Source organism: Drosophila busckii, chromosome 2L, assembly GCF_011750605.1.
Source record: "Drosophila busckii strain San Diego stock center, stock number 13000-0081.31 chromosome 2L, ASM1175060v1, whole genome shotgun sequence".
Classification (NCBI taxonomy): Eukaryota; Metazoa; Arthropoda; class Insecta; order Diptera; family Drosophilidae; genus Drosophila; species Drosophila busckii.
Window position 1 is genome coordinate 5,535,287 of NC_046604.1, and position 12,256 is coordinate 5,547,542.

At 36.3% G+C, this 12,256-nt stretch overlaps 5 protein-coding genes across 5 annotated transcripts; 3 read left to right on the forward strand and 2 right to left on the reverse strand.

Moving 5' to 3' along the window:
* Positions 1-142: 142 nt before the first annotated feature.
* LOC108594498 lies at positions 143-1,502 on the reverse strand. The gene is made up of 3 exons (XM_017979696.2): positions 622-1,502; positions 382-566; positions 143-317 (listed from the first exon to the last, which is right to left on the reverse strand). Exons 1-3 carry the CDS (start codon positions 1,490-1,492, stop codon positions 231-233), a joined length of 1,143 nt encoding a protein of 380 aa, XP_017835185.2. The 5' UTR covers positions 1,493-1,502; the 3' UTR covers positions 143-230.
* Positions 1,503-1,570: 68 nt separating this feature from the next.
* LOC108594499 (28S ribosomal protein S7, mitochondrial) lies at positions 1,571-4,791 on the reverse strand. The gene is made up of 3 exons (XM_017979697.1): positions 4,729-4,791; positions 4,057-4,674; positions 1,571-1,703 (listed from the first exon to the last, which is right to left on the reverse strand). Exons 1-2 carry the CDS (start codon positions 4,761-4,763, stop codon positions 4,062-4,064), a joined length of 648 nt encoding a protein of 215 aa, XP_017835186.1. The 5' UTR covers positions 4,764-4,791; the 3' UTR covers positions 1,571-1,703; positions 4,057-4,061.
* Positions 2,785-3,343, forward strand: LOC108607837. Its single transcript, XM_017998905.1, has one exon. It carries the CDS (start codon positions 3,002-3,004, stop codon positions 3,341-3,343), a length of 342 nt encoding a protein of 113 aa, XP_017854394.1. The 5' UTR covers positions 2,785-3,001.
* A 224-nt stretch (positions 4,792-5,015) lies between the features above and the next one.
* LOC108596145 (protein argonaute-3) lies at positions 5,016-8,579 on the forward strand. Its single transcript, XM_017981641.2, has 8 exons — positions 5,016-5,180; positions 5,579-5,949; positions 6,014-7,428; positions 7,487-7,670; positions 7,735-7,900; positions 7,956-8,088; positions 8,156-8,404; positions 8,467-8,579. The coding sequence occupies exons 2-8, from the start codon at positions 5,583-5,585 to the stop codon at positions 8,551-8,553; spliced, it is 2,601 nt and encodes an 866-aa protein (XP_017837130.1). The 5' UTR covers positions 5,016-5,180; positions 5,579-5,582; the 3' UTR covers positions 8,554-8,579.
* A 433-nt stretch (positions 8,580-9,012) lies between these two features.
* LOC108599871 (tyrosine-protein kinase transmembrane receptor Ror) lies at positions 9,013-11,673 on the forward strand. Its single transcript, XM_017987026.2, has 7 exons — positions 9,013-9,186; positions 9,381-9,533; positions 9,591-10,184; positions 10,251-10,464; positions 10,523-11,175; positions 11,231-11,363; positions 11,425-11,673. Exons 1-7 carry the CDS (start codon positions 9,083-9,085, stop codon positions 11,635-11,637), a joined length of 2,064 nt encoding a protein of 687 aa, XP_017842515.2. The 5' UTR covers positions 9,013-9,082; the 3' UTR covers positions 11,638-11,673.
* The last annotated feature ends 583 nt before the right edge of the window (positions 11,674-12,256 follow it).

Below are 12,256 nucleotides of genomic sequence, written 5' to 3' on the forward strand. Positions count from 1 at the left end.
TCACTCATTTTTATTTTAACATAAATTTCAATTAGTATAGAATTCATAAGCCTTACCTGATATAAAGCACATATCATTATTTGATGTAGGCATTAACTGTCCCAATGCAATCCCTAAATATGCCATAAGCAGGCTACTCACAAGGCAAATGAGAATTTTACCCGGAAGATTGCGGAGTTTTTCGAGCGAGATATAGACCAAAAGGGTTATTGCATAAAAACAACAAGAAATCAGCAGACCAATCGGATACATCTGGAACCTAATGCGATCGTTGCCCACGACTTTAGAATCAAAGCACAAAAACGTGTACAGCTATTCTAAAAAGAAGGGATTTATTTAATTTAAAATTGCATTGTTAAATATATTAAATATTTATATTACCTTTTGGTCAACAAATGAAGAGTTCTTAATCTTTTCGATACAATATTGACCGTTTGAATACACTTTATTAGTGCTTGCTATAAAGAGGGATCCGTTGGTTGAACTAATTATATGAGACTCATCTGAGTATGAATCGGGATCTAAGCGAAATTTTGGACAATCCAATCCACTTAGTACTCCAAATTCTGTAAAGAAATTTTACTCATAATGTGACAGAGAACTTTAATAAATTTCACATACCTGATGGCTTTGTAAAATTCCCACTTATGTTTAAAGTGGAGGAGCTCTGAAAATTGTGTTCGTTGTTCTCGCGCTTGCATAGAGTGGTCCTATTTCCTTTGGCGTAAAATTCTCCATCGCCGCAGCATTTGCGAATACAAGCGAGGGATCTACAAATTGCATTCTTTTGGCAAGAACGTATAAGAAATTGGTGACTCTGTTCAACATTGCTATTGGCAATGATTGTCTCAAGACAAAACTCATTTCTTTTAAAGCTTTTGGTGCCGTCTTTCCACACAAGTTGATTATTTTTCCAGCGTATATCGTTCGCTGTTATTTCATATTCAATTAGAACTTGATTTTTTGCACAACCAAATGAATTATCTACGAAAATCATGGGCTTATCGAATATGTTGATGAAAACACTGAAGTCGGGATCACGTAAGGAGCATTTGTTCAGCTCAGTTATGTAGCTATAACCATGGGGACAACACTTGTTAATAAAACCAATATTTTGGAATTGCTCAGAATTATTGTTGTTTTCACATTTCATAACAATGAGTCGATCGCTTAACCCTAGAATGCATGAATTTGTGGGCAAACTCATAGATTCTTCTCCACTGCGAGAAATATTCAAGTAAGTAGTTCGTGTACATTGCGGAAACTGAGGTTGTTCTTGCTCTACAATGCCAAAACCCAAAACCCTTTCTGTTTGATCAACAATATCATCATTTTGATCACTAATGGTGTTGGCGCACTTAAAGTTTTCGGTTCCATTTGTATCGCGTATTTTGAATAAAGTTGATTCCGGCGCACAACAAGATTTCAACGCACTAAAATTTGCAGTTACGAAACTGAAAGATAGCAACATAACACCCAGCGTAGTACTCATGGGTTCTAATCACAGAATTATCCTTTTTTTAAACAAATTAATTTAATCGAATTATTTATTATTGATATTCTTGTTTTGTTTTCAAAGTAAAATATTTTGCACGTGCATTTGTATGCTATAAAGAAAATCTTATCTTTCGGATTGATACCACGAAATACGTTTAGACGGCTGGCGTTCTTGAGTCCAACTGACGGCATGCGTTCCTTACGACCTGAAAGAACAAATGGATAGTAAAGTAAACAATAAATACCAATATGAGTGTACACATGCATAAGTGTGTTATTGTGTTTTACACACATACATACTTAAACATAAATTTGTAGTTATGTATCTATTTATGTACATACTTGCAAACGCTAAATAGATGAACTTTTACCTCATCGATACTTAAATACATACATCAAATCTATAAGATCCAAGTACTAAGTATGTACATACGTATGTCTCCATACTGTTGTTTATTTGTACATATTGGGGTATGCTATATACTTAAGTGCGTGGGTAGTTCCAAGAGTTTGCATGTAGATTAGAATGCATATATAAAAGCAGCTGTAATTTACTTTCCGACTTCCATATTCAGCTTAAGTACTGTACACCCTAGATTCATAACGTTTATCGCTCATGCTCCATTTAATAAAAGCACATAATTGTTAATAATCTTGTATCAATTAGACTTAATGCACAACTAATATAAATTTTATATATGCTCGGAACACATGGGGCTTCACACTTAGATAACACGCTGAGTGTTATTTTTTCGCTCATTAACACAACTCACATCACTTCTCCACTCTGTGCATGAATGAAGTCAACTGTTCTGGTCGCTTAGGGGTAGAGCTTACGTACTTAGCCTAATTGAAATGGATCTAGTTTTGAAAGTCCATTGTATATTGGTGTATGACAAATATGTTTGTTGATTAAGGTGGGTGTATTTTTCGCCAAGGATACTCATAAAATGTATATTCTTACTTTCATTTTGTCAATTATCCATTTTAATGGATGGCAATGCATATAAACAATGAAAATTGGGTTGTCGTCAGCGTTAAATTATATTTGGAACGCTAATGACTAAAGCGATTAAATGATTCAAATACTAAGTAAATAAAAAACTTTGGCGACAAAAGCTGAGCTTAGTGACAGTATAAGACTCTGTATATGGCATGTCATAAGTTTGTTAGTGAAAGAGTATCTGCAAGTCGAAGCGATTAGGTTACATCATTTTTTGCTCATATATGTTTATTCTTTCTTTCAATTGCTGCGTTTTGACAACAAATAAAAACTTCAAACTGGTTTTTACATACGCACGAGCTGAGCATTGAATATTGATACTGCAAGAGAAACTTGTTAAAGCAGAGTGAAAAGAAAACACACGAAGAAAATACTTTCGTTTGGACTAGGTCGGGTGACACACTCTCAAAATTTAGTAACAAGTTGGTCAACATATGAGCCGCACCAGTAAATATTGCGTATAAATAGTTTTATATCATTTCGCATGTGCCTAAATACAAAATGCGCATCTTGATTCCAACGCTTATAGTGGCCATACTTATAGCCGCTTCACATGTTCATGGAGCATCCAAAGTTGTGCAATTAGCTGATTTGCAAAATGTGGAACTGAAAGACTCTGGGCGCCAAGCCGCCAGCACGGGTGCACCCAACTTTGTGCGTCTTGTCATAATGCGTCTGATATACGGTATTGCTTCCACCATGGGTGTAGAGGATCGGCTAGAGGACGCTTTCAATGGAGCATTTGTGCCGCCAAATTCTGATGGACTTGGATTTGGAGACTTTGGTGGTGGCGATGACGACGGTGACGGTATATTAGGCAACATTTTCGACTCGGACTATTAATATAAAGTGTGAAAATATCTATAATGGAGCAACATTGTGTGTGTGTTCAAGTATTACATAGCTAACTATTTAAGAAATAAAATTACTATAATTGCAATTAAAGTAAAAGTTCATATAACACGTAACAAAGTGTAATATACCTATAAGTTTCTATATGCATGCAACTTAATCTTAATCTTAAGTCGTTATTTATTTTTAAAATTAAATACTTCGTGACTTTCGCACGAAGTGGTTGCCTGATAATTAAATAAAAAAATAACTAATATTGTGTTACTTTATACAAATTTCACTAAACAAGAAAGAAATCTCGCCGCGCCTATGATTAAATACTCTTAAAAGCTGTTGTACTTAATGTAATAAAGATTTTGATGAAATAAAACACTTTAGAAATGAATCTAATGTTTTTCTTTATAGTTATGTATGTTGGCCTATAAAGAAACAATTATACTTCAGATATGGGTCAGAATTCAAATATTTTGCCTTCATTCGTTGTGGTAAATGCAAAAACATTTTATGTATAGTAAATATTGTTTAGAATTATATATAGCTCTGAAAATATAGCAATAGGCTAGATTCTTTACTGAATCAATAAAATAAAAATTATGATGACTGCCAAAAACTGTTAATAAGGTAACACGCAGATTTTATTTCGGTTTGCACAGAATTGAAGATCTTTAAGATTAAAAGCATACTTTGTTAAGTTCTTCACTCACACCAATTAGCTCCATCTGTAGTGAGCGTAAGCGCGATTGCTTTCACATAACCTATGCAAGTCGTCCTTTCGTTTCACAACACGGCCCTGTCCACAGGCAGCGTCTAATATTTCCCAAGCCAGTTTCTCTGGCAGGCTCACTTTGCGTTCCTTCTCTCGCGCCGCCTCCAGAATCCATTTCATGGCCAAAAAGTACGACTTCTTTTCAGTCAATGGTATGGGAACTTGGTATTTAACACCACCTCTCTTAATTGCAGATAAGTGCAGAAGAGGCCGTGTATTCTCAATTGCATTGATTAGCAGCGTTTCGGCATCGGTTATTATGCTCCCTTTATCGCCTTTGGCCAGATGTAGACGTTCAATCTGTGTGCGCTTGATTATTTCAAATGTTTTGGTTAGCAGCTCTCTGGCCAACGCGCTGTTGCCCTCTTTTAATATATAATTTGTAAATTTCTGCTTTAGTTCTCCATAGAATATTGAATCGGTGGACACATTCAATGCGGGTTTTATTGGTATGTGAGACAGCTCATGTGCCTTCTCTTTTTGCAAAGATTTGTTTATGATTGGATCCACAAAATGCTGTGGGTATACTGACATTAACCGGACGCATTTTATTGTGCTGCAATATAGAACATAATTAACACATTTCATTCTAATTCATTGTTATTAATACCTCAAAAAACTTCGAGTCGCACATGTAAGCGACATTTTTACATAATAATATTTATAATAGAGATGACACTTTGCTCTTTTATAATATCGATATTTTAATACTTAACATCCTACAATTTAAATGATAGTTTTTTTTTTTTATAAAAACGAATTAGGACAGTATGTGTTTAATTTTGATAGAGATAATATTTAAAATACTAAAGAAAAAAACATAGGCTTGAATTTAATTTTTCTTGCTGTATCGATTATAGCTATTTATCTCTGCAATGTGCACCATTAAGAAAATATCGAGCAAAAGAACGAAATGAACAAGATTCAAAATTCGAATTGAACCAACGATTTGACAGAAAAGCTCTTCCTGCCGCTAGTTTCCTAGTCCGCAATTTTTGTGCCATAGTGTCCATATATTTAAATCAATTGAGTTGCCGCTGTATATTAGTGGACGAATCCCTGGTATGTTATTTTAAGTGAATATATTAAAATAATTACTAACAATAAGTAAATTATATTTGACATTCGGAAAAAACTTTGTGTTTGCATATGATGGGTAAAGTAACTGTAAACTGTGTGCTCAGTTAGAAATTTACGCATATCAGTTTATAAACGTATACACACATACGTACTTGGTGTACATTTGTGTATTTTATTGTGTGCAAACCAATTAAATATTAGAATTTAAATATATAGAGAACATAATTATGTGTTTGTGCATGAACAAAATTTTTGCGATCATTCATGTAATTGATGAATGAAATTTCCGGGAATATTGGATTTTTGACGAGTAATAACAAAAAGTGAAGACTTCATGCATTAGTAAGCCTCAAGAATCTCGTGGTTTTATATATTTTTAGTAAAATGTCTGGCCGGGGCAATCTGCTTTCCTTGTTTAAAAAGACTGGAGCTTCTGCAGCTTCTACATCAAGTGGCGAACAGGCCAAGGACAGTGGACTTGATGGAGATTTGTCCCTTTCGAGCCTAGAAGCTGGACAAGAGAATATACCGCATGAACTTGCAGCCGATTTACAAAATATTAAAATATCCAAGGGCCGCGGGCGAGCTCGTTTATTGGAATCATTTAAAAGTTCGACACAATTGGGCAATGTTGCGTCAGTCGGGGCTTCATCATTAGTAGTTCAGGAGAAACCTAAGGAGGCTATACACCATAAGCCGACCATTTCAAGCAGTGGATTGTATTTCCCAGAGAAAGTATACGGGAGCACAGGTGAGTGAACATAAATATTTGTGCTCTCATCTCCTTTCTGACTGATTTCTTCTTCCAAATGCAGGCGCACCTGTCAATTTAACATGCAATTATATAAATTTGCAATCTGACCCGAACAAGGGAGTTTATCTATATGAAGTTCGATTTAATCCTGCAGTTGATTCCAAACAACTGCGAAATCATTATTTAAATGAACATAAGGATAAATTTGGTGGAACTAAAACCTTCGATGGCGTAAATCTCTACTTACCGATAATGCTGGACAAGGAACTGACAACCTATGTCTCGAACAGTAAGGAAGGCACTAAGATTGAAGTACGCATTTTGTTTAAGAAAAAGGAATCTCTAAAGAACTGTTTGCCATTGTATAACATTTTGTTTGATCGCGTAATGAATTCGCTGAAGTACGTTAGATTCGATCGCAAGCAGTACGATCCGTCCTGCCCAAAGGTAATACCTATAGCCAAGCTGGAAGTTTGGCCAGGTTACGTAACTGCTGTCGATGAATTCGATGGCGGTCTTATGCTTTGTTGCGACGTTTCGCATCGTCTGCTCTGCCAAAAGACTGTGTTGGAAATGCTCATTGAGTTATATCATCAAAACAAGAGCAATTACCAGGATCAGGCCAAAAAGTGCCTAATAGGAAATATTGTGCTTACACGTTATAATAATCGCACATATAAAATTGATGATATTTGCTTTACACAAAATCCGAGCTCAACTTTTGAAACACATACGGGCTCAATAAACTATACGGATTATTACAAAAATCATCACAACATAACCATAAAAGATATTAAACAACCCTTGCTTCTAAGCATGAAAAAAGCACGCGGAGCGGATGGAGCAAGCGCCAATGATTTGAAATTTTGTTTGATACCAGAACTTTGTTATCTTACTGGTCTACGGGATGAAATGCGTGAGGATAAAAAGCTTATGCGAGAGATTGCCACTTACACCAGAGTGTCGCCAAATCAGCGTATGTTGGCGCTTGAAAAGTTTTTCGACTCTGTAACTAAGAGCCCAGATGCAAAAGCCATACTAGCAAGCTGGGGATTGACGCTCATGAAAAATTTCAATGTGCAAGGACGCAAAATGAGTCCGGAGCAAATATACTTTGCAAACAAGGATGTTTCGGCTGGATATAAAGCGGATTTCAACAACGATGCTTTAAGTTCTGAAATGCTGGATGTTGTGCATCTGAATACCTGGATATTAATCCATCACAAAAATGATTTTCGTGCTGCACAGACCTTGCTTGAAAATATGAAACGTTGCTGCCAAGCACTTGGCATGAAAATAGCAAGCCCAAGAATAATAAGTTTGGATCAGGATCGCGTGGACTTGTATGTGGATGCACTACGTCGTAACATTGACATGAATTGCCAACTTGTAGTATGCATAACCCCCAATATGCGAGAAGATAGATACTCTGCCATTAAGAAAATCTGCTGCTCAGAGTTGCCAGTGGCATCTCAGGTAACTATTATTAACCTTCAATCATCTTTATTCAATGAATTCTAATGATCATTTGTAGGTTATAAACGCACGGACATTGGCTAATGAAAGCAAGAATCGCTCTATTGTGCAGAAAATCATATTACAAGTGAATTGTAAAATGGGCGGCAGCTTGTGGACTGTGAAGATTCCATTTAAGTCGGTTATGGTCTGTGGCATAGACTCTTATCACGATCCTTCACAAAAAAAAAACTCAGTAGCAGGTAACAGCTGACTAATGCATAATATATATATGTACAATAGATTAATATTGCGATTGCTTTACAGCTTTTGTTGCTTCATTAAACAACACTTATACCAATTGGTATAGTAAGGCTATAATTCAAACCAAGAGGGAAGAGATTGTGGGTGGCCTTACAGCTGCATTTGAGGCGGCGTTGGCCTGCTATAAAGCTCGCAACGGCAATCTTCCCGACAGCGTTATTATATACAGGTATGCATGCCATTATAGCGATAAAAATAATTTTTATGTTCTATGTAAATTTCAGAGATGGAGTTGGCGACGGTCAACTTGCCTTATGTTCCAACTACGAAGTTCCTCAATTTGAGGCAGCATGTAAAGGGAAGGTTCGCATTACGTTTATAGTTGTGCAAAAACGTATTAATACACGCTTTTTTACGGTAAAATAAGGCACTTTTATTAATTAATAATTCCAGTAAGTGAAACCTTTTCATTGTTTTATTTCAGGGCTCGATGAAAAACTTTGATAATCCTCAGCCAGGCACTGTTATAGATCAACGCATTACACGATCTCATATGTATGACTTCTTTCTGGTCTCGCAACAGGTGCGTCAGGGCACAGTCAGCCCCACACATTTTGTTGTTTTACGTGATGATTCCAACTACGGTCCTGACATTGTACAAAAACTTAGTTATAAGCTTTGCTTCCTTTATTATAATTGGCCTGGAACTGTGCGCATTCCAGCTTCTTGTATGGTAAGTTATAAGTTTGTTATGCCTTTTATTTTTATTTAACAGATGCCTTCTTTTCCTTTCAGTACGCTCATAAGCTAGCTTATTTAATTGGCGAAAGTATACAACGGGACACAGCAGATAGTTTAAAGGAAAAACTATTTTATTTATAAGTCAGCCCTTGGTGCATTTTTGCTATGGAGTATAAAACATTTTTGTTTCTTTAATTCTAAATTAATTTTTAGACATTTTTGACTATTCGAATATTCGTTTTTCTATACGTGATAATAATTTATCGCTGAATGCGATCAAAACAAAACATATGTATAACAACCACCCAGCTGTAAATCCGATAACATACATTGTATAGTTTCAATGGATTATCGAGAGGCAGTGAAAAATGACAATAATTTAACTAACGTGACTAACAACGTACAAAAATAAATACCTTAAACATTTATAACTTATTTCCAATTGATTTTATTCTATAAAAATTAACATATGTACGAGAGTGAAACTATGGGCACACTGAAAACTTGGGGGTTGAAACTGTTCATCGTCCTGCGCATTGCTCATTGTAAATACTGATAACTAAAACACATAGTAGTTAAGAACTCACAAATAGATACATGAAAGCAATAAAACGCGACTAAATATCCGCATAAAAAACAATACAAATTATTTTTTTAAGCCGCTTTTAATATGATTTTAAAGCATTGCACTTTTCTCATTGTTAATTATATTATTTGTATAGTTTTGCTTGAAAATGTAGCCCAGGCAATAAACTCCAAGTATGAGCACTATGGGTATGTCAAAGTTTCTCCTTCTCAAAGAAAGAATTGATTTTAAACATGAAACTCACTTAAGTGTTTACCTGTGAAGTGATATATGAGTGTAAAATGGAATATAATATTCATCATATAATGCAAGTCGTGTCATGGCTTTAATATAATATAAGCAGAAAAAGTATGAAATATGTAATAATTTAAATTGCTTTTAGGTTTCAGCAATCTTCCGGCATTTGTCAACTCTACAATGGCACTATTTGTCAGGAGTACTTGAGCAATGCCCACGTTTTTATATCTCCCAATATAACTATGAACATATTAGAGGAACGTCTTAAGGCTGCTTATGGTGTAATCAGGGAATCAAAGTAAGTTTTGATTGCAATTTTTTTAAGTTTATTTTAACTAATATCTCGCTCTTTTAGGGATATGAACTCCAACTGCCGAAAATATGCACTGCCAAGTCTTTGTTTCAGCGCGCTTCCAGTTTGCCGAACTCCAGAACGCACAAATTTATTATATTTCGCCAATGTGGCTATGATAAGAAATCAATTTAATGTCAATAGCACACGTAAAAAAAGAGTTGTATCAAAGAATTCCAAAAATACGAATCTATTTCTTAAGAAAAAGTCCGTTTTTTACGACGATGTGTTCAGTACAGATATATCAAGTAAATATCCGCCCACTAGAGAATCTGAAAACCTGCGACGTATTTGTCGCGAAGAATGCGAGCTGCTTGAAAACGAACTATGCCAAAAAGAATACGCCATTGCTAAGCGCCATCCAGTAATTGGCGCTGTAGGAGTTGAGGACTGTCAAAATATTCCACAGCACAAAGACTGTTCAACTTTGGGTATCACAATAGAAGTTGATGAAACGGAAGACTGCTATTGGGAGGATGGTGCCAGTTATAGAGGCATACAAAACGTAACTGCCACAGGAAAGCCCTGCCTAAGATGGTCTTGGTTGATGAAGGAGATTAGTGACTATCCAGAGCTCATAGGGCAAAACTACTGCCGGTAAGTGTAGACGCATTTCGTTGATTCAACGTTCGCTTAACATGCTTTATTCCTATGACTTGACAGTAATCCAGGAGGCGCCGAAAAGAGTCCATGGTGTTTCGTTGATGATAAATCGCATGATCGCATCATCGAAACATGTTATATACCAAAGTGTGCTAACAAAATATGGCTAACCATAGCTACTATAGTGGGCGTGACGGTTGTGGTTATTGGCATTATGCTCTTAATATGCTGTCTAAGACGTAGAAGCTCAGATGGCATAAAAAATATACAAAATGTAAGTCCGCACGCTAGAAAGTTAAATCAAACATAATTAATTTTTAATTGTCTTACAGATAAACACGCCGAATGCTGGCAACAACATTTATGGCAACTCGCAGCTGAACTCCAATCAGGATATGGGCAGGTCAACAATGAATAACTCCATGGAACACTTGGGCATTTCATCGAAGAGCTCAGAAAAGAACTCACTGCTGAGAATACCTCACTTTACATTGCAAGATGTGGAATTTCTAGAGGAACTAGGCGAAGGCGCATTCGGAAAGGTCTACAAGGGACAGCTGACACAGACTAATAAGAAAACAGTGAATGTGGCTATAAAGGCTTTGAAGGAGAACGCATCGGTCAAGACACAACAAGACTTTAAGCGCGAAATCGAACTCATATCTGATCTTAAGCATCAAAACATTGTCTGCATACTGGGTGTGATTTTGAACAAGGAACCCTACTGCATGCTATTCGAATACATGGCCAATGGTGATCTGCATGAGTTTCTAATCTCAAACTCACCCATTGAGAAAAAATCCTTATTGCAACTGGAATTTCTAAAGATTGCCATGCAAATCAGTGAAGGCATGGAGTACTTGTCTGGACATCATTATGTGCATCGTGATTTGGCTGCACGCAACTGTTTGGTCAACGAGGGATTGGTTGTGAAAATTTCTGATTTTGGTTTATCCAGAGATATTTACAGTTCGGACTATTATAGGTTTGCAATTAGTTAACTTAACTCAATGTAATAAATTAATTTATTCATTTTGCAGAGTACAATCAAAATCCTTGCTTCCTGTACGTTGGATGCCCTCCGAGTCTATTCTGTATGGCAAATTTACAACCGAAAGCGATATTTGGTCCTTTGGTGTTGTGCTTTGGGAAATTTATAGCTATGGCATGCAGGTATATATAAAACAATACTCACATTATATCATTTATAAACTGTACTTTGTTTTGCTTTCAGCCGTACTGCGGTTATAGCAATCCAGAAGTAATCAATTTAATTAGATCACGGCAATTACTTTCCTGTCCGGAGAATTGCCCCACAGCAGTCTATTCGCTGATGATCGAATGCTGGCATGAACAAGCGGTAAAGCGTCCAACATTTACCGATATTTCACACCGTCTCAGAACTTGGTACGAGGGTCACATTAAGATTTGTAACCAAAAATCATAAATACTTATTATATATACATTCACTCATATACATAACTCATGCATAGCCATTAATAAAAATATAAAAACATATTATATGATGGGTTTACTTAAAATGAAGTTAAGGGCAGTTCAAATTTTTAGCACATCTAGCACAGCCAGCGGTTCATCCACAACTGAATTGCTCCAGCTCACAAGCCTTGGGCAGAGGTCTCCGCTGCTTACGCTCTCGCTCTTTGGCTCTGATTCTCACTCACGTCTGAACTGCAGCTCACAAGCCTTGGGCAGAGGTCTCTGCTGCTTACGCTCCCGCTCACGCTCTTTGGCTCTCGCTCTCATGCTTGGGAGCCTAGCGCTCCTTGTTGCGATCTCTTCGCTCTTCTACTCTTCTCTCGTATGTTTGACTGCAAGCCGTTGGAGCATCTGTAGTTTGTGAGAGTGGGAGAGAGTTGCTTACGGTCCAGCAGTTTTGTATTGCATTTTTTTTTATCATTTTAAGTAAACTCAAGTATTTTTTTCATAAAAAACTTCTTTTTATTGTCAAAATCAAATATGTATATGTTATTTAGTCTGGTATATGTGACAAACGTGCAATAATCTGTCTAGATTATTAATGATGCTCTGGGTATGGGCCAAAGACA